The sequence below is a fragment of the Tribolium madens genome, unplaced genomic scaffold (assembly GCF_015345945.1).
Source record: "Tribolium madens isolate multiple individuals breed KSU strain unplaced genomic scaffold, Tmad_KSU_1.1 Scaffold_96;HRSCAF=242;Tcas5.2_LG5, whole genome shotgun sequence".
Lineage (NCBI taxonomy): Eukaryota > Metazoa > Arthropoda > Insecta > Coleoptera > Tenebrionidae > Tribolium > Tribolium madens.
In genome coordinates, this window is record NW_025401068.1 from 4667682 (window position 1) to 4691979 (window position 24298).

The window sequence follows — 24298 nt, forward strand, 5'->3', positions numbered from 1 at the left end:
AGTAAACACAAAAAAGTAACAATCGTATTAATTTTTTCTAATGCTTTAAAATGTATTTGGTCTCAGATTTCTTAATTTATTTACAATATTTACACTAAGTAACTAAACATAGCAAGTCTCAAATTATGTATAAAAATGTTCGTACAACATACATTCACGTTATCATATTAAAATTAAGCACAAATATTTAATGATGAATGTCAATCACATTACTTTCCTGAAATCACTGAACACTTATCCGGAATCATCTTTTTACACTAACGATCTGCATTGCAGATAATATAATATTATGGCACATCAATTTCAGTCGGAACTGACTGATATGTAAGTTATTAAAAAAATTAAATAGTATTATAAAACCTAAAATCCCCCTCTACGTGAGGTACCAGTAATTGCTATATATCTGTGGGATTTCTTTCTTGCTTTCTGTCTACACATCGCTGAATTGGAGGAATGAAAAACAATATTACTCCACTGAGAGATATAGTAATTCCAGAAAGGTAGAATCCAGGATCGTAAGAAAGCGTTGCATCATACAAGGCACCTGTTAAAACATTGATAATTCACTTTTTCAACGTTTACCAAAATACCGACCTGCCATGGGGGGTCCTATGAGAGAAGCAATACCTTGAAATAAAAGTAAAAGACCGAAAGCATTTGTAAGTCTCTCAAGTCCTAACAAATCGACCAAGATAACAGATGTAAGTCCAACGTACGCACCTATCGTAAAACCAAACGCACTAGCAAATATAGCTAAAGTGTAGAATGAGGGACAAAAGGCACTAAAAGTCGTGGCTGGAACAATCATTTTGATTATTGTTGTTTTTATTAGCAATAAAAATACCTATTCCACAAAGTGTTAGGCACCAATTGTAAACCATAAGGCGATTAACCCAAGCTTTGTCGGAAAAATACCCCAAAACGATTCTTCCAATTGTGTTAGCAAATCCGATAATGGATAATAACATACTAGCTTCTTTCGCTGACAAATTCATTGATTTAGCTTTTGGGACGATGTAAACATAGGGTATGTTAAAACCAATGCTGGTCAAAAAATTGCTTGTGATGAATAGTATAAAAATCCAGTCGTGGAAAAGGCTAAAGTCTAGCATTTCTTTCAAAGTATCTTTGGTTTCCTGCGAACAGGGTATACACCCACATAGTGTTGTTTCTGGTTTGTTATTATCCACATGTCGTCTCCTGTAAGTGATCGAAGAGTGTCGTCTTCCCAAAAAGGCTATTTCTTCTTTGTTTTTCAAATCAAGTCGAGATCTGTAGGCAGGTATGTTCATTAAGCTGCCTTGATAGAAAACGTCTGGTTTGTCCAATGGTCCATGTTTTCGTAAATTCTGACTACCATAACGTTGTTGGTAGGGACGATCGGTCTGTGCAAGCATAGGTTGGCTTAAAGCAAGTCTAGATGCTTCGTATGTTTTTCCATTAGATATGTTTTTGCTTGGTTCCAAGAGTTTGGTTCCTCGAGGCATGGAAAAGTGTCCTAAACTATGTGGTCTATGTATCTGACCGTTTCCATTCATAGTCGAAATCTGTTGTAAGTTATGTTCGGACACGTGCAGATCAACTTTGGCTTCGATCGATTTTAGAGTGATTTTTGGTAATGGTTTAAAATTTTTTTCTTCTTCGCTTTCCAAAGGCCGAAACAAAGATCCAAAAACAATACATTCTAAGACTATGCCAGCTATAATTAACATTGCTCCCCTCCAACCGTATTCCACAAGTAGTCGGGTTATTATAGGAGCAAAAATGAAGGTGCCAAAGCCAGAACCACACACTGCTATTCCGGTTGCAAGTGATCGTTTTTTTTCAAAATAAGTTGTTACGCTTACTATTGCTGGTAAGTAGATGAGGCCGAAACCGAAACCAGTTCCTATTCCAATCGTAAAATAAAGAGTTGTGACGTTTTGAGCAAATACCGAAATTATCATACAGATACTGGCGATTATTGCGCCGGCTATGGTGACTGGCCGGCAACCCCATTTGTTAACAAAGGAACTTGAAATCGGACCTAAAAAATAGAAAATATCAAAATTAAAAATTAAAAACAAAACTGTTTCCTATTCCATTTACCTGAACATAGTGTTACACCAACTAGAATGGAAAGGATCCATGCTGTCGCAGCCTTTCCTTCTTCGAAATAATCTAAGAATTCGTCGTAGAAAACTCCAAAAGAATATGTTACCCCATCAGCTAAAAAACAGAAAATGATTAATATAATGATACTGAGACTTTAAAAACTCAGCTGGGCATTGAGAATTTTTATTTTGAAACAAAAACTATTTCAATTAAGTTTTACAATTGTTATAGGAAGTAAACAAGTTATTTTCACAACTTGAAAGCAGATTATCAGAATTCTCAAGGTTAAGAACTATATCTTGTTAAAATGGGGCACTTAGGACTCTTCGTGACAATTATTAGGTATTATTTTACTACTGTTACTGATAAAGAAATGCCATTAAAATCAAAATAAAAAAATTTGAAAACATACAAATGCAATTTTGTAAGTGTTTTTTGTGTTTGAGAACTTGTCGACACATTTTTCGTAAATTTTTGGAAAATTCTTGCGAATACTTACTACTATTTAAAATGATTGTTTCTACAGAATTTCTCCGCGAAAATTCTTTTATAACTTCCGACCTCGTTTCCGACTGTTTCTGAATATTATTCAAAATCAAACTTTAGAATTCTTAACTAGAAATAGTTGAATATCTTTAACTATTCTTATTAAAAACTTAAATGTACCATGAACGTTGAAATAAAAAGATTAGTGAATACATTATTATTTATTTATTAATCATCTTTTATAACTATTTCCTCTATTTTTGAAAAAAAATCCTTATTTTACCATTTTAGTATAGTGTTACATATTTGTTATTATTGTTACAAATTTATTATTATTGCTATTCATTATTTAGCGTTAGGATTTATTATTTCTCAGTTACTAATTATTACGTTTTACCATTTTCTAGAACATTTCCTGACTCATTGGTTTTTGTTAATTCGTTACCCAACTTTTGTAAATCTCTTTGTCTGTACCTTGGCAGTAATTAGTCATCTAAGCCGATATATTTTTTGTCAATGATGATTCGTACTACTTCTTACACAATTTATGTGTCGAGAGGCCAGTTCGGCATTAGATCTTGTACTCGTCAGATGAACGAACAATAAAATTTATACACAAGATATTGTTTTATTTATTCAATCCGGAACAATAGATTTACATTTAAGATTTAAAATATAATAGTTATTTATTCGACGAGTTTGAGTGTAAATCGGACGGATTATTTCACCGAATCGGTTATTAAACCACGAGTGTAACGAGTGGTTTATCATCCACGAGGTGGAATAAAGCGTCCGATTTACACTCAAACGAGTTGAATACAACATTTTATTCTTCCAATTAGACTCAATAAGGCTTAAACTTGCTTTAAAAGTTTAAATCTGTTAAAAATAATCTGACGTTTCGTATTGAGAAATGCCAAACAGTTGTCAAAACTTCCTTACACGGGAGAAAAACCATAAATCTTCACAGTGTCGAAGAATAAAAATATTAATTTACTTATTAATAATAATTAATACCTACTCTGTATTAAACAATACAACTTTTTTTACTTTTAAAAATTTTATGTATGGATGGTCAAATACCTATTATACTTGCATATCATGAGGGAGGAACCCTTTTCTAAAGCATTTTATACGAATACACTTTGAAATAGAACAAAATAATTTGCATTAATATTCTGAATGTAATTAATAATCCTAGTGCTGCTATTGTAGTAAAATCAGTTTCTTTGACCTTTTGATATTTTGTTCGTACAGCGATGGACAGTGAATTTCGTCCACCCAATGTCTGTGAATTCACAAAAATTCACTGTAGTTTGTGCTTTATTGTCAGGTTGACTGACATTCAAATACGTATTGTCAAATTTAATCAAATTYGAACATGCCAGCAGTAAGTGCGTTTAATAAAATAAAAATTATCTCTCTGGTATAAGAAGTTATGTCTGAAAGACGTGTCTCCATACTTTTGGGCATATCAAGGACTACCATTTCAAAGGACAAAGGTAAAAAGTAGCAAGAATTATCGAGCCTTCTGTCAACATGACAAACGTTAATCAAAATTCTGAAACAAGGTTAGTAAAACCTAAAGACTAATTTACACTTTTAATCTGACAAGGAAATTGGGTGGACGAAATTCACTGTCCATCACTGTACCAATTAAAAACTTGGTGACTTAAAATAATAATACAGTAATCTTTCTGTAGAGTGTAATAAATACTAAGTCGAGGTGAAAATACTTTCCTGAGACCAAAAATAGTTCGATCAAAAATAGATATCTCTGATGTGTAGAAAAATATTTTTTTCAAATTAACTCTTCTAGTGTAAACAAACAAACAAGTTGAATAATCCGATTYATAACAAGGCAAATTTCCAATATTAATAAAAACATAATTATGAAGCATTTATTTCCTGAATATTGTGCCAAAAGAAGTGAAAACTGCTTAAAATAAATTTAAAGAAAAATATAAAAAATTAAAATAGCGCATTTTTACACGTACGTTAGCTTCTTAACAATAATTACACAGGCCTTTTACTTAAAATATGTTTTGCAATTTCTTAAACAAAGAATGAATTTACTTAGTGTTGAAAATGAAATAACTTTGCATTTTTGTAGGTAGGTTTAAATTTAAAAGAACGGAGATCCGATTTCTTTCTAAACTTTGTATTTTCTTAGCATTCTCTAGGAAATATCTAAAAGCAAAACTTTGATTTGAAAGCTGCTAAAATATAGAACGAAATTAATGTTTTACTTGATAAAAACATCGTTCTCTGGGTCTGGGTCTGGTAACAAAAAATTATTAACAACATTTATTTTCCCTTCTCTGACTCTTATGACCCAAAAAAGAATAAGAAAATATTTCTTGAATTCATTCCTTTAATTTTGCCAATGTGTATTTGGTTTTCCTAGTTTACTTATTTGGTGTAGATATGATTATGATATTTTTACAATATGTGCAACAGATAAATTAAAAAATTGTTAGGTCAGGTCAGGTCAGGTTTTAATATGATTTTGTTAAATTTTTTTAAATTTCTTTTTTTCAACTGAATGTATAGTCTGACATCTAATGTTGTTGAAAGTAATGATTTTAATGTAGCAGCACAACAGATTTTTTTGATTAAAGTTATGCGCCTTTTTGTTTGAAATGACTAATTTTAAATAAATTTTTAAAATTTACGAGACTCATTTAGGCCAGATATTTTAATAGTCTTCGTGTAAATGTATATCACTATGGAGAATAATTCATACATAACATGTTGGTCAAGCGGAAAAATGTAAAATATCTATTGATAAGTACACATAAAACATTGCGCAAATTCCCTCTAATAAGGCAACAATGTCGCAAGTGTGTAGATACAAGTGGAAGATTATTGTGCTGTTTTTGGTTTCTGTTCCAAATACAATTAAAATTTTATTATTTGATTGTGGATTAGGATATGGAGTATGATAACTTGACGGAAAATATAAGTTTTTTCAACGTAAAAAAACATCACCAACTGGTAACACTTACTGATAATATGTATCATAAAAGATCCAAAGACAACCATCCAACCCCAACCCCCGTCTGGAGGTGCCGGTGGTGCATCGCTTTCCTCTTCATCTTCCTGCCTTTTCGCTTGATGACCCACTGACATTTTCGAATTGGGACTAAAATAAAAACACTCCCGGAGCACGTGGATTTGGACACAAGTGTCGCGTTTGGGACTCTGCTGCTGATTCCGACGTTGCCGACGCCGCTACTAATTTTGTCATGTTTATCGTTGTGGTAATAAAGTACTGCCCCTCCATTTGACGCCGTATCTAAAATAAATAACAAAATTGTTTAAATTCATAATTAAATTCTCATTGTGATAGCAGGTAAACAGTTTAATACCTAATTCCAGATAAGTAAACACAAGAAAGCTATCGGTACCTTCCTTATCGTACAATTATATTGTGGAAATCAATAACAACTCGAAAATTCTGATTTCCTTCGTGTACAGCGATAATGACACCATTCCAATTATTTTCAAACTAATTTGGACATTATTGTAATTTGACTTTAAAGTGTGTCAAGTCTGACGTTTATTTATAAGAGACCAAGATTGCAGTATCATGATAGTGGGCGTTTCACCAAATCACCACAGAATTAAAAATGTCGTAAAGCATAATAAAGCTTTCAACAAAAATTAAAACCACCTTTAATTTTTATTTCATTTTCAAAATTGGGTACCTAATTAATGTTACTTCCCAGAAAAAAATATTCGTAATTCTATACACAACGCCTCACTTGCTACGTCGCAACTGTGTTTTTTAGGTGAAATAGGTCAAAAACATTTGATTTCTGTGTAATATGGCATATTCCGCACAAGTGGAAAAGTTCGTCTCACGAGCTGAAGGCGAGACTATACTTTTATTACGACTAAATTTTAGAAAAAATTTGAACAGTTTATCCAAAATTTTATGACTTTCAAGACAGGTAGCAACCAACCTGTGACAATTCTAACGCTAATGTAAGAATATTCCCGCAAGTTTCAAAGAGTATGAGTATTTTATAATTAAAAGTCAACCAAAGAGATTGTTGATGTTTTAAAATCAGTTTTACTGCAAATGTTCCATTTTTCATTACATTTCTTTATATTAGTGTTCTTACATTTTCGATTACTCTCATCCTTTAATAAAGTACCTGCTTGGTACCTAATAACATCAAAATGAAACATTTTAAAATAATAAAATAGTTTAATGATTTATTTCAAAAAAATTCACTAAATTTTCATTTTTACAGCCTATAGGTAATGGACATAACTCTCAACTATTCTGAACGGCTATTAAATATCTTTAGTTAAAAAACTTTTTTCTTTTATTACTCACATTTATTCTGTTATTGTTACGATATACCTACTTATTTTATTTTTATCAAAAAATAAAGAAGATAAGAACATATAAGATTAAATAACCTTGATTGTGAATAACTATTTAAACGACTTTACTGAAATAAACTGTCATAAAATCTCAATTATTAGATATAAGCAGATGATAATAGGTTATATTTAGGCAAATTTTATAAAATAACTTTATAGTATGTGATTATTTTAGTTCCTACATAAAATCATTGATTTAATATTATTTATGATATCCGACCTTTGTCCCTCATGTATTGCATTTATCTGTTGTTGCCAACAATCATGTTAAATAATTTGTTGTTAAAACCATAATCTCAATCCTTGAATTATTCCTATTTTTGCAAGTAACTTGTGCCTATATAATACTAATAAGAAGAAGCATAAAATATAGCAGAAATAAAAGTAATATGTGATAAAATCAGCATATTGTTATGTTCTTGCTCTTTTGGGGTCATTTAGTTTAAAAAAATTAATAATATTACACAAAAAGAAACGAACTGTGTTATCAACTTATCACTTATCAGAATCATGATGTTTTAAAATAACACTCAAAAAATAAACGCGTGGAATCGCCGAAAATTTTAATCAATGAATTTTAATCCTTTAATAAATTATGATACAATGTGTTTTCTAGAGATTTTTTTGGTTAATTAAAAATAAGAAAAAATTGTATTGTACATAATGCTAATAAATTGCTAAATGATAAAAGTAACACCAACTGTAAAATATGAGAAACAAATCATGCACACTTATAATGAAATTATAACTCACCTCTTTATCCCTGATGCAATATTTTAAAAACGTCAATAATAAATAATCCTTTATTTTCCACAATCCGGGTTCCAGTAGCCATTCCTGCAAACGCAGATTCGCGGAACGACTCGTCGCCAGGTACAAGATCGAATTTTCAATATAGAGCTGTTAGAGATGGGCACTTTTGTTTCAATGCAGTAATAATTTTTTAATCGATTTAATTTTCCTTACCATATTAAGTGATTAAACTCTTCGTATATTTACATAGGCGGTACATTGCAGGTTTGAACATTTTTCGTAAAACATTTTTTGAGGGTATTTTACCTACGGTGCAGTCGGTCCTTTCGACTTCCAATCAAAGATTAGAATATCGTCCTGCGCATCTAGCTTTTCTGTCCTTATCTAAACATCAATTTAAACCACAGCTGATCGCAAGCTTTTAAAAATGTTATTATACGCACGCGTACGTTGTACAAAATTACACACAACTCATTAGTTTGTAATGTAGTGTAAAGTTATCGCTCTATTCACTTTTGGTTGTAGCATGATCATAAAAATTATTTTTGAATAAATAAAAAATGTTGTACTGTAGTTACTGTACCCTCTTGCTTTAGTTTTAATTCAAAACAATGCTCAATGGATAACTTAATTTTTTGTTTAAATGTTAACTTTATTTTATAAAATAACCACGTTTTTGTAATAAAATATTTAAAAAGTTTAGATAACATGACAAAGTGATAAAATACGAGTATTCTTTATTAGTTGTAAATGACCTCTTTAATGACACCAGATGTGTAGCCAAATACATATTTGACAAAAAATATAACTCAATAATCCATAATTTAAGACAAAGTTTTGATTGTTTAGATTGCTTATGCATACGCGACAAATAGGATAAGTTTTGATTTTGCTGATTTTTTTCAAATTTTCTGGAAACATTTTACATCTGTAAAAATTTAACCATTTTATTTTATACATTTAGTAGCAAAAATTTTAAGAATTGTAAGATTTCGGATATAGGTAGTAGATAATAATAAAGAAAAATTCTAGAAGTAATTATAAACTTTAGTGACAAAATAAAATTTTGAATGAGTACATTTCCAGGAACCAAAGGTCTTTTGGAGCTTTAATCATTTTTACAAAAGTTTTTTTGTCACATTATTTAACACTAAAATAGTTTATTAATAAAAGTAGTAGACTTTTTAAATTTGATTGTGTATTTAAAAAAAAATTCTCTTATTCCTTTGGCTAATCCTAAATGTACGTAATCCCTGTTATCAATTTTTTTTGATTTTATAAATGAGTGTTTGAAAGGGTCCTGTAATCAAGCGGTAAACCTGGATGATATTTATAAATAGTAATAAGGATGTGTAAAAGCCGTGGAAGATTCAGATTCTAACTCAGTAGAAAGAAGTTCATTTTTCTCTTCTCTTTTTTGATCTGCTTTTTAAATCCCATCACATTGGCGGTTTTATTTCTTTGACAATAATATCAAATTGCTGCATACTGGCCAATTTTGTATTGGACTTGAAGGCTCTTCAGTTTTCCCAACTAAATTTTCATAATCCGTATTTTTATGAGAATCTTCCACAGTAACATTTAGTTCATCACTATAATTATAACATATTTTCGTCATCACTCAAGTAAAAAAAAATAATAGAAGTATTAGGAAGTTCAACATTACGAAAATTTTCAGTAAAAACATTTGAGTCATGTAACTTTTGAATTTTACACGCAGTCATTAAAAATTAATGCAAAATCAAATAAAAAATTAGGCTTAAACTTTCTCATTAAAAAATATTAGAATAATCCCACTTCTAATTATTCTTCTTTCTAGAGTATTGTATACAGGGTGTTTCACATAATTTTATGAGGCCTGTGCCTGTAAGATGCAATCAATAATACATATTCCGACACGAACTCGATTATAAATTTTGAAGAATTGAATAATCTTCTCTAGTTTGTTCACCCCTTCAAAAATTACAGCATTTTTAGTTAGTTATTGATTAAAATAGATAAACTAGAATCATATTCATATTCATATTCAGACCGTCTTTTGATAGAACAAATAATAATTGTTTCTGAAAAACTGCAGTTTATGTCTATCACCGCCTCCTTAATATAATGWATCAATATCCCGCCTGGGCATTTCGTAAAAAATGCATTGGAGCAGTGATTCCGATTTTTTCTTAGTTACGGGGGTTACTAAGSAAAAACTGAATAATTTTTAATTATTACCGAAAAATAACGCAATTAATAAATGCTGTGAAGGAAGGATACAACAAAACTAGATACMCCAGGGAGAATTGATATTATGAGATTGAACCCTTTAAGGTAAAAAACTGGATTTGTCAAAAATTTTCCCCAGATTAAAGCGACAACGGGAATCACTTGAACTCAAAAAATGCCCAGGCGAGAAAAGGATTATTTCTATGTAGACGGCGATGATGTCTATTAATGAAACAGTGGTTAGTTTGACAACTACTGTCATAGGTTTCCAAAAATTAAATAATTAAATGTGTATTTTTTGTATCTAGTGTTTTGTGAATTTTGTATATTTGGGTGCGTACATTAGGCGCAAGCCCCATAAAGTTACGTGAAACACCGTGTATATGGACTATGTCAAAACCATAGTCAACTGTTAAAACAACAAAATAAGTGGGTTTATTTCACGTTGAAATATTACCCGTATAGTAGGGCACATTTTAACACTTTTTCCCTTTTCTTTGCAGTTCCCTTTTATTATTTTAACCACACTACTGCTTTTGGAGAAGTTACCTTACCGACAGAGAAATGAGTCACGTGACTTTTTAAATTCAAATTCAAAATGGCCCCCCATGGAAGATGTTGTGAGGGAGACCACCAGCACCGCGAAACCCCCGAAATGGGGGTGGAATACAGCCTTTACACCAAAATCGATAAAAACAATCTCGAGTGTCTCAACGAAGCTAGTGAAGGGACGGGTAAGACCGTTTTCAAACCGTGGGAAGAGAGACTCAACTTCGAAATCGTAAGTGAGGTTATCTATCCAAACCATCAATATTTACGGTTTTGTAGTTTGTGGAATCGGACGCTGATGAAGAATTACTTTTCAATATCCCCTTTACGGGCAACGTAAAACTTAAAGGAATCATAATAATCGGTGAGGACGCTGATACACACCCGAATAAAGTCAGGATGTAAGTGAGGTTATATGTCTGGCGGGGTGCTGATTTTGAGTTGTAGGTTTAAAAATAGGCCAGGAATGACTTTCGATGACGTGAATGCAGTGCCCGATCAGGAGTTTCAGTTGCATATTGATAATTCGGGCCTGTTGGAGTATGCAACAAAGTGGGTTGTTATATATAGTGTGCTTCATGTGATAATGATATTTTTTCAGGGTTGTTACCTTTAATAGCGTACATCACTTAACCCTACATTTTCCAAGTAATTTCGGAGCTGAAACGACTAGGATTTACTATATTGGCTTGAGAGGGGAGTACAGTGAAGCTCACCATCACGGAGTCACTATTTGTACTTATGAATCTAGACCCAACATTGCCGACCATGAAAAACTTAAAGATAATGTTACTCACCGTGTACAGTGATTTTCCAAGTCTGTTCAATTGTGATACTTTCGCTATTAATAAAACTAATTTATTGCAGTAATTTCAATTTTTTTTTCAGTAACTAAAACCCAGTCTTAAAGACTGTTGGGATCTCTGTTATTAACAACATATTCTTACAGTATTCTGTATTAAAATAACAATTGACTTTTATACAAATGAATAAACATTACACCTACTATGGAATGTTTTTACTATCACTAAACATTCAATTTTTTCAATTGATTACCCCCAAATATAAAGCTTCTAATACACAACATATATCTATTTACTAGATACGTAAACAGATTTTTTAATATTAGTTTTATAGAAATATAAATCAACTCGCAAAATATTTGCAAATTGTCTCTTCTAACATTCATCAGTCAGTTTTTTTGCTAATCTATATAGGAAATTTTGATCAGACAAGAGAAACTCATCTCGTCAAAACACCCTGTATACTGTTCTAAAATACATAAATATTTTATGACTATATACACATAGTATTGTACATTATCTATACTAAAAACTGATCAAACAAAAGTTGCTATGTTTATATAGTCGGCCAATAAATATACAGAAATGTCCAAAAAATGAAGCCACGAGTGACCTAAAGTAGGTGCCACACGTACAAATTATGACCTAGGCCACAACCTTGAGCCACTTTATACAGGCACTCAGTTTCACAGATTTCGGACGCCTCGTACATGCCATAAATGTGTAAAATAAGATAAGAGAGCTACATCTAGAATAAAAATGTAATAAAACAATCACATCATTCGACAAAATCTTGCAGCACATTGATAAAACTGTCTCATTTAGTCTAGGAACATGGTTCATTTTATAGTTGCGTTCTGAGTTGTGGGTTTATCGGTTGGCAACGTTTCGTCGGTTGTCGCTGCCCCATCAGAAAAAAGCACGTCGGGTAAAGCCCCGGATTCTTCGGTAAGCTCGTCCGGAACTGATTCTATGTCTGAAGCAGTGGTAAAAGTATCGGTAGTCAATTTAACACTCTCGGTACTCGTCGAAGGAAGATTGTTCGCATTAGTGAACAAGACTTTGTCCGTGTAAAACATCGTGCCGAGGTTGTAGACGAAGACTTCGCTCTCAACGATGACGGCGTCGTTGACTTTGACTTTGTCTATGAAAAAGACAATTTATAATTACTTTCATCAACCAAATCGCTAACAAAAATATAAATAATGTTTAATTGTTACAACTTACTCTTTTTTTTTTTTGAAAAACAAAAAGTGTGACGAACAAAACTTTGGATAAAAAATATATTGTGCTTTTAAAATTTATTGGATTGGAAATTTGATCGCCGAGTTGAAATTCTGCAACCCACCTTTCGTGCGCTTTATGCTTATCGTCTTGTTCCCCAGCGTCGTCAACAGCGTTCCATCTTTCAAGTCTTTGTCATACAGTCGGCCCTTGACGAAGTGATTGAGAAGGATTTGCAAGCCGTCACCGGTCGATAAATAGTTGTCTGGCATTTTATCCAAGCCCAATTCCTCGAATGCCGTATCAGTGGGTACAAAGAAGGTGTATCCTGTGCCAGAGACGTGCGGTGCTAAATCAGCCAGATTCAAAAACCGCGTGATATGTGTGAAACGTTTATCCCTCTCCAACGCGAGAAAAGCATGCGAAAGGAATTGAGCCCCAAACCACGGGAATGCCAACAGCGGAGGTGTCTCCTTGTCTCTGTGTTGCTGATGCAGCTTTGAGACAACTGATTCGCTCACGAAGAGTACCTCTCCGATGAACATTATATTGCCGCGAGACACTGGAGTGTCCCCTTTGACGACCATGGCCCCATTCACCGATAAGTTTGCTGGAAAAGGGGGAAAATCGAGACTGGGGGTGAAATGGGGGTAATTGGGGACTTGCATGTAATGTCACTTCAATTAAGAAAATTAGGAATTCGTGCAGATGCTCCAAACACAAAAGAATTTTAATTAAAACTGACTTTTAACCGTAATTAGCATTTTATTAAACACAGTGTCGAGTAGTGAAATAATCTTCGGAAGCCCCCATACATGCAAGTTCCCTATTGGGAAATACCTACGAGTCTTCTTAAAGACAATCTCTCGTCCCCCCAGCGTCTTAACCACCTGACCATCCTTGATCGTGTCCTGCTTAAGCCGCCCCTTGACGAAGTGGTTAATTATGATACTCTCGGTAAACTCGGGCACACTAAACGGGTAAAACCCCCAATCGATTGGATGCCACCTSTGGAAGGCGTGATCCGTGGGGACAAACACCGTGTACTCCTCCCCATCCTCCAACAACTTCGACACGTTGGACCGAGACAAGAAGTGCTGGAACACTCTAACCCCGCTTTTGAGAAACGACAGCACCTCCATGACATTCTCCACGAAAGTCGTATTGGATTGGTTTCGCGTCTCCGGGGTGAAAGGGACGTCCACGAGTTTCCCCTGCGTGGCATTCTTCTTCTCCTCTTCGGGGAAGAGGTAGTTGTCCAGGACCACCAACAAGCCGTTAGGAACGGCGACTTTTTGGACGATGTTGGCGTCATTAGCTTTCAATTTATCGGGTTTCGTGAGATGGACGTGGACTGTTCGACCTCCGAGCGTTTGAAACGACGTGTCGGAGGTGAGGTTTGTGAGGTCGAGACGTGAAAGCACCACATGGTCGAGAAGGAGCTTCTTTACGAGCTCGGGCTGCTGAAGCAGGGTCTCGGCACGCTTCGTCGCCGAATTTTGAGGGGCGAGGATCGTAAAAGGATCACCTGCGACAAAATTTATTATTGCTTCTTTTATTACACCTATCGAAGATGAAATATATTGAACTGTGTAGGTATAAACAAATTAAACCAAAGGGTCACTTGTGTGATCAATAAAGACGGTAAAGAAACTTACAGTTCAGTTTTTTTGTATTGTGTTCATTGAGAGTTTTCATGAAATGTTTTTATTACATTATGGAAACTGTGGCGTAATCCTCGTGTTAATTTACAGATGACAATTGATTACGTTTGTGCTTCAAAAAAGAACAGAGAAGTGGGCAAATGATTCCACAATTACTTATTTTGTCATTCTGTGATTTATGGATAAGTTCGAATAAAAACACTACCAAAAAATTAATTTCAAGTGTAGCAGTGTTGCAAAAAAGTAGGTAGGTACAATTGCGAGTATAAAATTTTGATACCTACGTAATGTGTAATGTCTTTTGTCAACAAAAAGAAGTTTCCCTGTGTAATTTTGTACGCTGTTAACGTTTTCAAAAATAAATTTAAATGTCGAAACACCACGCCAAAAAGTAACTGACAAATATTTTATTGTGGCACTGCAAGTCTTTTACTTCAATAAAGTGAAAACAATTAACGTGCTGAAAATATGATTTTCTGAAGTTGAGGTAGCTGATCAGTTAGGGCTTGTAAAAGTTCCGTCAATTTCATGATAGCTATATGACATCCATACGTTCGTTTTAACAAGAGAATCTTGTTAGGCAATGACAATGACTATAGTTCTTCTAGAAATAAGTGAGAACAGAGTCAATTGCTTTATTGCACCCTAAGAGCTGGGTATCAGTTAGTCATAAATTGTTTAAAACCCGTTGCAGCAGGTCAAAATGTTGCGATTTCTTACAAGCAGAGACGGACTTAGGAAATTGTTCAAGTCGAGAAAAYTGTTATTAAAAAAAAATCGCTACAACCAATAAAAAAAACATTTTGTTGCACAGAAGAAGAGACCGCAGTATTTAACATTAGCTATTGAATAGTTTAGTTTTCATACATAAAGCTTAGCATAAAGTGAATACGGCCCTGGAAACCATCCCAGCTGGCTAAGTTCGGAGATATTTTTATTGGGGGTTAAAACCGCCGGCAGCAGTCTGTGGGTTTACCAAGGATAGTATACCAAAATTTAATGCTCGCAAGTGTACTTTGAAGAAAATTTTGTCATATTTGTAATTTACTTATTAAGATTTGTTTAATTCGTTTCGTTTATTTGCTGTATTTATTGATCAAAAATGTATAAAAGTTGACAACAACTTTGTTCTGTGTTTTTACAATAATTCGAAATGTTTGACGTTTGTCACAATTTTGTTATAGTTATCGCACTATATTAAGTGTGAGAAGGATAATGCTTTGGTACTATTTTATTAGAGCACTAATTTGAGTGTTATCAACCGACAAAACCAATTTTAGGTATTCGCCAGTCCAATATAGTTTGTTTCTCTCTCCATCTTCGAAATTAACTTGTAGAATTGTACACAAACTTTAAACTTCCCTTTACGTGAAACCAGAGCACGTGTGACGTCAGTCCGACTCTCAAACTTTAGTTTCAAGCACTAGCAAAGTCCGAAAGAAGCTGTCGCAAACTAAAACTCTCGCCAGAAATTTGCCGGAGTATTAAAAAACAACAACAGTGAATTTAAAACTTGGAATCCCATCCAAGTTTCCCCTCTTCATGTATAATGCTGTTTTTTCTGGCGCGAGTTGGAATCGATTTTGGCAAAAAACTGACACGCAGTAACACCATCCGAACAATGATAAAGTGGTGTGTAAATGGTGGAAGTTAAATGAAAAATCATCGTGTTTTTTTAGCCCGGAATCGGTCAGGTAGCGCACCGAGTCTATAAAATCCAGGCGATTGCCAGGAAATTGAGTGAACTGTGGTGGAATCCGCGTTGACGTCAACGGATAAAGGACTCGAGCCGTCAAGACAAAGCGAAGGAAATGTTAAAAATACACTGTGTATCAATGGAATTGCGACATGGAGAAGTAGAAAAAATATATGTGCAAATCTCGGTTTGTGATTAATGACCGAAACCGCAATTTCGGCTTATCCCGCGACTGATGGTGACAAAACTTGCTCGTTATTAAGTGTCTGAATTTTTTCTCTGAAAAATCCTCTCGATTTTTTCTCCTCTTGTAATTACAAAACTCTCATCAATCACTCGGCCACATTTCAATTATGCGTCCCGTCTTCGTCTACATTCCTTTCGTGATGGATCAATTACGTGGCAGAAATCGCGTAGTCACGTCCCGAGGTAAAAATGACGAGGATTCTCGCGAATTTTCAAATCGTGTCGCTGAGATTTGTTGAATGCTTCGAGCATCCTCTTAGTGACGTTCAACGAGGGCCTCTTTATGAGAAATTCCGTTCAGGTATTAGACACGTTAGCACGTTCGCGATGGACTAGTACAGAATCTTAATTGCCACTTTTAATTGAAACTACTAAGATGGGAGGACGTGAGGAACGCTTCATTTCCGACGGGAGCGACACGCTAATGCGGTTACTTGATTAACTTCTTCAACTTGATTCAAAGATTGGGAGATACAGGGTACAGATGTCGACTGATAAAAGGGAAAGAGCGACTTCTGGCTAATGAACTTGTCTAGCGATGCAGACGTTGGGCAAAAAGATGGTGGAAAAAGAGGAAACCGATTTTGCCTGCGGCTTTGATGAATTGTAAAGCGCAAAAACCGATAACTAGAAGCTATTGATTCATTTCTTTCAATCGTCTAATTGGTTTATTAATTTGATTCCTGGCTGCAAAATTAAAGAATGAGATTTGAGCAGAAAACAACAAGACGTCAAATATGAGAAACAAAAGAATAGAACAAAAAAATTGTAAAGGAAGTAATCTAAAAAAATTTCAGTTTAGAGAAGTTTTTGAATAACCATGCAATCAACTTATTTATCCAAAAAATGTTAGCTTTTGCCTTTGTTCTCATTTGTTATTTACACAGAAAATTACTATACTGGGTGGTTTTGGAATAATAGGGAAAATGTTACAGGGTGTTAGATCATGACATACTGAACAAAAATGTCTCAATAAACTTTTTCATAACTCATTTCAGTGAGTATGTAAAAATACAACTTTCGATGAACCCGCTGTGTATCTCATCTCTGAATCGTTGCGAACAGTTTTCGCTGCTTCAAAAAAACATTCCCCTAATTGTGCTTTACGTTCATTTCTACATTGTATAGTAATATTTATTAAAAAGAAAACATTTTCCAAGTGTATTTTGTAAAAAATTTATATTGAAAAAAAAGTGCTTCAAATACAGAGTGTGACAGAACTCGCGCCCCAGAGAAAAAAAAACATATACAAGATCATCAGTATCATTAAATAGACATAAAAGTGTCAAATGTCAAAAACATAAATAGAATTTTTTCTATGTTTCTGGTACCTCTGGATGCGCACCTGTATAAAATAAATAAACTAAATCCAATCAGATTTCTAACATCTTGTTATAAAATGTCTATTATTTCAAAATCATCATATACAGGATGTTTTAAAACTCGCACCTCAGAGAAAAATATCAAGTAAAATAAGATGCCAGGAATATGAAAAAAAAAAAATGTTAAAAATATTTATCTATACTAATGCGAGAGTTGAGAAGACAAACTTAGGAAGCGTAAATTTGAGCAGTAAATCAATGAGAGATATACGAATATAGAGAAGGTTAAGACCGAAGAACTTGAAAAAACTGAGAATTAAAGATAAATTGAAGAAAACTAGAAAAAGGATACTAATAATACTATAATTTAAGAAAAAATCTAAGAAATATGTACAATGTTGTGAAAAATCAACCTAGAAAAAAATAAAATTGAGGAATGCAATAAAGAAAAAGAAGAAAAAGCAAAAAAGGAAAAAAACATGAATATTTTTTTCCTTGACGTAATAATTGCCTCATTGAATCTCAAATACATTTCAATAAATCCCTATAGATAAATTTACAAACAATAAATAAACTTTGCGTTTTTCCGCAAGTAAAATGATTTCATCGTGATCTGAAACATAATTCCTTTATTCCTTATACAGTATTGTTTTCAGTGTTATTAATTATTATTTATAGGCATTTTTATTTATTCTGTTTTTTTTAATAAGCATTTACGGCTTAAAACATTGGGCCCCACTAATGCTGTTGTTTGTCGCCCGACAAAAAGACCCCCATCAAAAGTTTGCACTTTGGCTATGTGAGTTCAGCTAATAATTAACTTTGCCATGTTTATGGTTTTGAGGGTGTTTTGAACAAGGCAAATCTGCCAAAAGGCGATGTTAAAGTCGTCCTTTGTTCCCAACTCTGGAATGTTTTAATTACATGCATTTCCGTTTCGAGTTTCTCCATTTCGATTTTATTTTCCGTATCAAATGATGCGAAAGGCATTTATTGCGACCTCGAGCATACTTTTAGTCTGATGCAGTCCGATTTTTCGGCGTACGGTATATTTTAATTAGCCGAAGACGAGTTTGGTGAGTAATTCCTGTGAGTCACTTAATTGCGTAAAAATTCCTCATACGTAAATAAAGATGATCGCGCTAATGCTAATGGAAAGTCGAATATTGTCCATTTCTGACCCGCTTTCCTGTCGTAATTATAGCGGACGTTTTTAATGACAAGTATTGACCGGTACTGCCGTCCCAAATGCTAACTCGTCACAAGCTTATCTTTTATCAACATGGACAGTTTCAGCGAAAAATGAAACACCCCCGGTGGAATTGTTTTCTTATTACGCGACCGGAGATAATTCATTATTATTTATTAATCGCAAGGGTTAGAAGGTAATTAAGCCCTCGACAGGGCCGCTACTTATTCATCTTTATTAACCGTTGATAAAATCCCAGCAATAAAATATTCATATTTTTATGGAATTATGAAGGGTTAGGAGCGGTCGATGCAACTTAAATATTCAAAGCTTGACTTTGCCAAATGTTTGGAAATTAGAGTTAAGGCGGAAAGAAAACTTGGACAAGCACGACAGATGGCGCACAAACTTTTGGGGTATACAGCATACGGACTTTTTTTCAGCTTTCTTATTACGTATTTCACAGTTCTCTGAATTTTCAAGTAACCCCTTAAATTTTTCATACTCTACCTTTTCTCATCTACTTTTCAAACCGTTTGCTTTCAGTTATTCATCCTTATAGTTTTCACATTAATCGTATATTCATCTAATTTTTTTTCTTAGTTTTCTTTCTATTCTCGTTTTCTCTTTTTTGTTTGTATTTTTTCTTGATTCTTTATTGCATTTCAATCAATTCAGCTCAATTTAGCTCAAATTTTTTATTTCTTATTTTATATATTCAGTGCTCTCTTTCTTTTCTCATTTCGTTATTTTTTCGTTAGATGCTTGGTTCTTTTTCTTCGTATATTTCTTTTTTTTTCTTTTTTTTTGTAGCATTATAAGTTAAAAATAAAATATTTGTGTTACAACCCCCAACTGAACTTAATTCACTAAATCTACGATTTGCAGTGATTAATCAGTTACTCTAAAATAGTGGTGGATTCCATAATGCCATTTAGAGACAATTTTCTTTTATTTCTCCCAACAAAAAAAAAAGAAAACTATTATTCTCTAAACCCCAGATCTAGAATATTAAATACAGAGTGTATACAAATTGGCGCATAAGCTCTTCAGTACGCAAAAAAAACGTTCCAATAAACTCTAGAAAAATAATTAAAAACTTCCTTCTCAACTATTCTTACCAGTATGAAGAAGTAAAGTTGAAAATTATTTTTGTTTATTTCTTTGTTTTTAATCGGCGATATAATCCGAAAGAGACTAAAATCTTTTATTTTTTCAACTTCAACGAAACTGAAAATTATTGGTAAAAATCGACAAAATTAAATTTTAAAAGTTATAATTTTTATATCAAGAAAGCTTAATCTGTTAACGTAGTTAAGAATCATCTTTTAAATAATGTTATCATTGATCCCTATGAAAATAATTATTGATACCTGTCAGTTTAAAAGCAGTTTTTGGTTTATTATGCACTAAAAAACAGGTATTCGAATAGTAAATTCGCCGATGTGATTTCAATATAAGGTACATGCCTTGGTTTATAAAGTTTATTTTACAACAATTGAAGCAGAAATATGGCAAATATACCGATATATTGACAATGTTGAAAATTTTGCCATACAGTTTTGGGCTAATAACTTTGTTTAATATAACAATGGATTTTTAATACATTTTGTCTTGGAAGACATCCTACACCATAGCAGAGAACTTATGCGTCATTTTGTATACACTCTGTATATAGGATTCACCTCTGAAACTACACTTCTCGTTTTTTTCATCATTTTAGTATACTACGTTACTGTTGGAAAAACCTGTAATAATATTTCTTGGTGCAAAAGTAGTCTCTAGAAATTTGTCACTGTCTCATCTCGTAATTTCTTCCAGCGTCCAAAAAGAATAGCAGATAAGTACTTATCCGTAATAAATTCGTATCGACATTTCCGGCGAGGATTTAACAACACTGTCCTGTCAATAATTCACAGCCGATCGCTTCTAATACGGAATTTATCTGTCGTGATCCAAACTTACAATTGTTTCCAGCAATCCTCGCTAGTTTAAACTCTTCAATCGTCTCAAATCTCATTTTTGTTCAAGTTTTCATCTGTAATGAATTAATCACCGCTCAAGCAACTCGCGTTTGAACGCTTCCACGAGCACAATCAATCATCTCATCTTTGCTCAGTCGGGAGCACCAGGAAGTTTTAATTTAATCCGTTAAGAGATCAGCTGTAACTCATTATGCCGCATGGCCGTATCAGACACTATTTTATTGCGTAAGTAAACTCGGGAGTTGCGTAAGTGTGCGTTAATGAGGTAACGTGGCCTGGGGCGGCGTAGAAGGGGCGAAATTTTTGCCTAGGAAATGCCAAGCCGAGCCAAATCGCAACAAGTTGCAGCCAATACGAATAATTTCAAGTCAACGTACTGCTGGAAATCCGACGCTTTCTCGTTATTTAAACGTTAATTATTATTATTGGTGCGTTTAATGGTATGTGCAAACTAACGGTGATGTGGGCAAAGAGGAATGTGACAAAAGATTAATAGTTAAAAGGCTAGATTTGGACGGGGAAAGAATTTTTTCGGAACGGTTTGTTTGAGTGCAAATAAAATGCGTAAGAAGGGGGCTCTAATGGTGCTACGAGACACTGATTAATGGTGCCGGAGTGGTGGTGCAATTTTTTGAAGGAAAAATTTTGCCTAAAATTAGGATAACAAACGATTAAAAGCAGTTAAGGGTCGATTTGGTTACCTTTTGTCTTTGATTGCATTACAATTGCACTGATTTATTATGAATGGAATTGTAAAAATTCCGGAATTTCCGCATTAACAATATTGACAGTACTTTTGTTCCGCAATGGGTTTTTGCGTATTTCTAGAGAAATTAATTTTATATCAATTAGGAAATACCAGTGGCGTCGCAACAACAATCATTAAAATACTAGAATTAGGTATTATTTAAAAACAAAACGATTTCTTTAAAATTTACTGTACATTTAGTGTACATATTTTTTTCAATTATCTCTCAAAAAAGCTAATGTAAAATCCAAAACAATTATCAATAAAAATAAAAGTTTTTCATTGTTGGTATTACATGCAAAAGGTAAAACTTAATTTTATCAAGAAGCGTAGGTCTACAATTTTTTGAAAATATGAAATTTGTCCCAAAACACTGATGTATCTACAGCCTGTCCCAACTAGTAGATAAAATCTTGAAATGTTTTAAAAAATTGTCTACAAAAATTATACAGGGTGATGTTAAAGTGCTGCACAAAATTAATAGCTCCGATATGCTCGAACAAGTCAATTTTAAAAAGGCTCTTTTTGGCATATATTTTTTTATTATACCTTTTACGACTTTATATCACTTTGTAGATAGATATCGACCCACTACATCGCCTGAAATTGTTTTAAATGAGTTACATGACTACCTACGTATGTTGTTTTTAATATTTTTGCATTTTTGGATATAGGTAGTTTTTTTTTTCGTAATGCTGATGTTATTTAAGATTGACTTTTAACTTTGTTTAGTTTTTATTCTTGATTTGTTTTCTATGTCAAAGATAAACCGTTTTAAAAAGTATTTTATACAGAAATTAGGAACAATGAAAGAAAAAACAAATTTTAACTACTTCAAAAAAGAAAATACAAACTTTAAGCCTATTATTATTTTTTAGCACATTACAATCACAGTGCTAAAAAATTAAGAAATTTGTTAAAACGTAAATAAGTTTAAAAAAATAATACAACACACCATTTTTCATTTTGCATAATTTAACATTTGAAGATCAATAATGCACTTTATTAATGTTATTTTAAATAAAAAATAGTAAAAAAGTGATTCAAATTGGTTTGGATAAGGCCAAAAACAGAGGCGTTTTTATTTTTCTGAAGAGGATGTAAATATCCCCAAAAAATTAATTTGGAATAGATGTATGTAACTGAACACCATATTCATTTGTATTAGACATTAACAATATTTTACGCAGAAGATCGCAATAATGATGCATTTAATTTTCAAGGTTGCTGAAAAAAGTAAACATATAGCTTACTTGACGTTTATTTGCATACAGGGTGAGTCTTAAAACTTAAACGCATAATAATAAGGTATGATAGGTTGTGACAAATAGTAGGTAACTAATAATCAAAAAATTTCTAATGAAAGTTTCTTAGTTACCGAAATATAGCTATTAGATTTTAAAATTTTAGGTAATTTGAGCAGATGACACTAATGCTGACATTACATTTGTTCACGCCATCACTGTCAATAACTAAGTGAATCAATTTTCTTTATTTTGGTGGGATTAAGTGGTATTGTTTATTGATATTAGGCAAAAATAAAAAAGTATTGGTTAACTTATTTTAAATTTTTTTACTCATTATTGGATCATAATCTTTCATTCCTAAGTTTTTGCGTATAAATTAAGACTCACCCTGTATACTTGTAATTGGACCTATAAATAAATATCGTTGAACTTTATCCTGCCATAATAAATAATTGCATTTGCGATGATGCAATTTGCACTATTTGCAAATTTCCCCTAACAAAGAAAATTTTCTCCAAAGTTGTAAATCACGATCTAACAAAGCGGTGGCATTAAAACTGAAAGTTTTCAGCTACACGTACTTAAAGGAAAGGTGAACAATTATCTTTATAATTATTATTCTCCCAGTATTCAAAGCTTAAAAGGTAAGTATAGATAGGGATTTAAATTACCTAACTTCCTCGCAACTGCACTCGTGTAAAAGTAGGGAGGCATTATCTGGAAATTTTCATCGCGAATGGTCAATTTTTTAATTAAATTTCCTGTTTTCTTTGACCACCGTATACCAAACCGTAAAAATGACAAAGTGTCAACAAGTAAATTAAAACCGAACTTTATGGCAGTGTAAATTTAACCAACGAATTGCTTTTTAAAGTAGAGACAATGTTGCCAACTGTCGTCGAGCGAAATTAAATTTTAAAACCTCGTCTATGTGAATTTTAAACTGCATTTGTAGAGCAACACTGATCTACATACACTCAGCGACATTAAAAATGTAAGAAAAGTTTAGCCTTTCTCTGGCGTGAAATTTTAATGCCTCGGAGGTTGTGTTAGGTCGAAGGTCGCGCATCAGGCGACCGGAAGCGCAATTACCTGAGGTCTTGACGTCGTCGTTGTTGAAGACGAGCCACAAGGAGAAGAAGTGGTCGACGCCGAGGTTGGCGGTGAGCTGTCCGTCGATGCCGGAAGTGTCGGGCAGCTCCAGGAGTCCGTGGCAGGCCTCGGCGAGGGCGGCCAAGAGCAGCAGAAGAAAGCCGGTCGGCATCACTTGGCCTCGCGACTCTCACTGACAAACCGTCGGTGACGGCGCACCATAACAAACTACGGGGAGTCGAGAGACGGCGGACGGACTCAGCGCGCAACAATCGATCCGCAGAGGCGGTGGAACACCTTCGGTATGTATGTGTTGTACATGCAGTGACACGCAGCGATGACCATCTATACGATTTTTACGACAGATATTAACCAGACGGTTATTGCGAGGGGCAAGGGGGCCATTTCAATCGTGGTGGTGGACTCCATGTGGACTTAGGTCGCAAGGGATTTCAGTTATAATTCTGATTCAATTTGGAGGGTATGTCCCTTAGAAAGGGCAAAAGATTTACAAGGTTCGTTAGGTAAAGTGGTCGTAACTTCGCAAAAGTTGGTGCTGCTGAAAAACGAACTACATATTTTGAATCAGGA

The 24298-nt window shown here is 33.5% G+C and overlaps 3 protein-coding genes across 7 annotated transcripts; 1 reads left to right on the forward strand and 2 right to left on the reverse strand.

Moving 5' to 3' along the window:
* Nucleotides 1–27: 27 nt before the first annotated feature.
* Nucleotides 28–8199, reverse strand: LOC123012343 (monocarboxylate transporter 5). 4 transcript variants are annotated; one of them, XM_044410190.1, is made up of 7 exons: nt 7945–8199; nt 7732–7878; nt 5589–5878; nt 2089–2208; nt 845–2026; nt 595–795; nt 28–544 (listed from the first exon to the last, which is right to left on the reverse strand). In XM_044410190.1, the coding sequence occupies exons 3-7, from the start codon at nt 5710–5712 to the stop codon at nt 396–398; spliced, it is 1776 nt and encodes a 591-aa protein (XP_044266125.1). In that variant the 5' UTR covers nt 5713–5878; nt 7732–7878; nt 7945–8199; the 3' UTR covers nt 28–395. The 4 variants fall into 4 exon arrangements, with proteins under 4 accessions (XP_044266125.1, XP_044266124.1, XP_044266126.1 ...); XM_044410189.1 differs by having other exon boundaries at nt 7732–7894; XM_044410191.1 differs by lacking the exons at nt 7732–7878; nt 7945–8199 and adding an exon at nt 5952–6103.
* A 2038-nt stretch (nt 8200–10237) lies between these two features.
* On the forward strand, nt 10238–11497 carry LOC123012345 (PITH domain-containing protein CG6153). Of its 2 annotated transcripts, XM_044410195.1 has the most exons (5): nt 10238–10371; nt 10446–10723; nt 10771–10892; nt 10939–11043; nt 11093–11497. In XM_044410195.1, exons 2-5 carry the CDS (start codon nt 10541–10543, stop codon nt 11298–11300), a joined length of 618 nt encoding a protein of 205 aa, XP_044266130.1. In that variant the 5' UTR covers nt 10238–10371; nt 10446–10540; the 3' UTR covers nt 11301–11497. The 2 variants fall into 2 exon arrangements, with proteins under 2 accessions (XP_044266130.1, XP_044266131.1); XM_044410196.1 differs by having other exon boundaries at nt 10369–10723.
* On the reverse strand, nt 11430–24041 carry LOC123012344 (transforming growth factor-beta-induced protein ig-h3). The gene is made up of 4 exons (XM_044410194.1): nt 23708–24041; nt 13363–14046; nt 12643–13128; nt 11430–12438 (listed from the first exon to the last, which is right to left on the reverse strand). The coding sequence occupies exons 1-4, from the start codon at nt 23877–23879 to the stop codon at nt 12134–12136; spliced, it is 1647 nt and encodes a 548-aa protein (XP_044266129.1). The 5' UTR covers nt 23880–24041; the 3' UTR covers nt 11430–12133.
* Between the last annotated feature and the right edge of the window lie 257 nt (nt 24042–24298).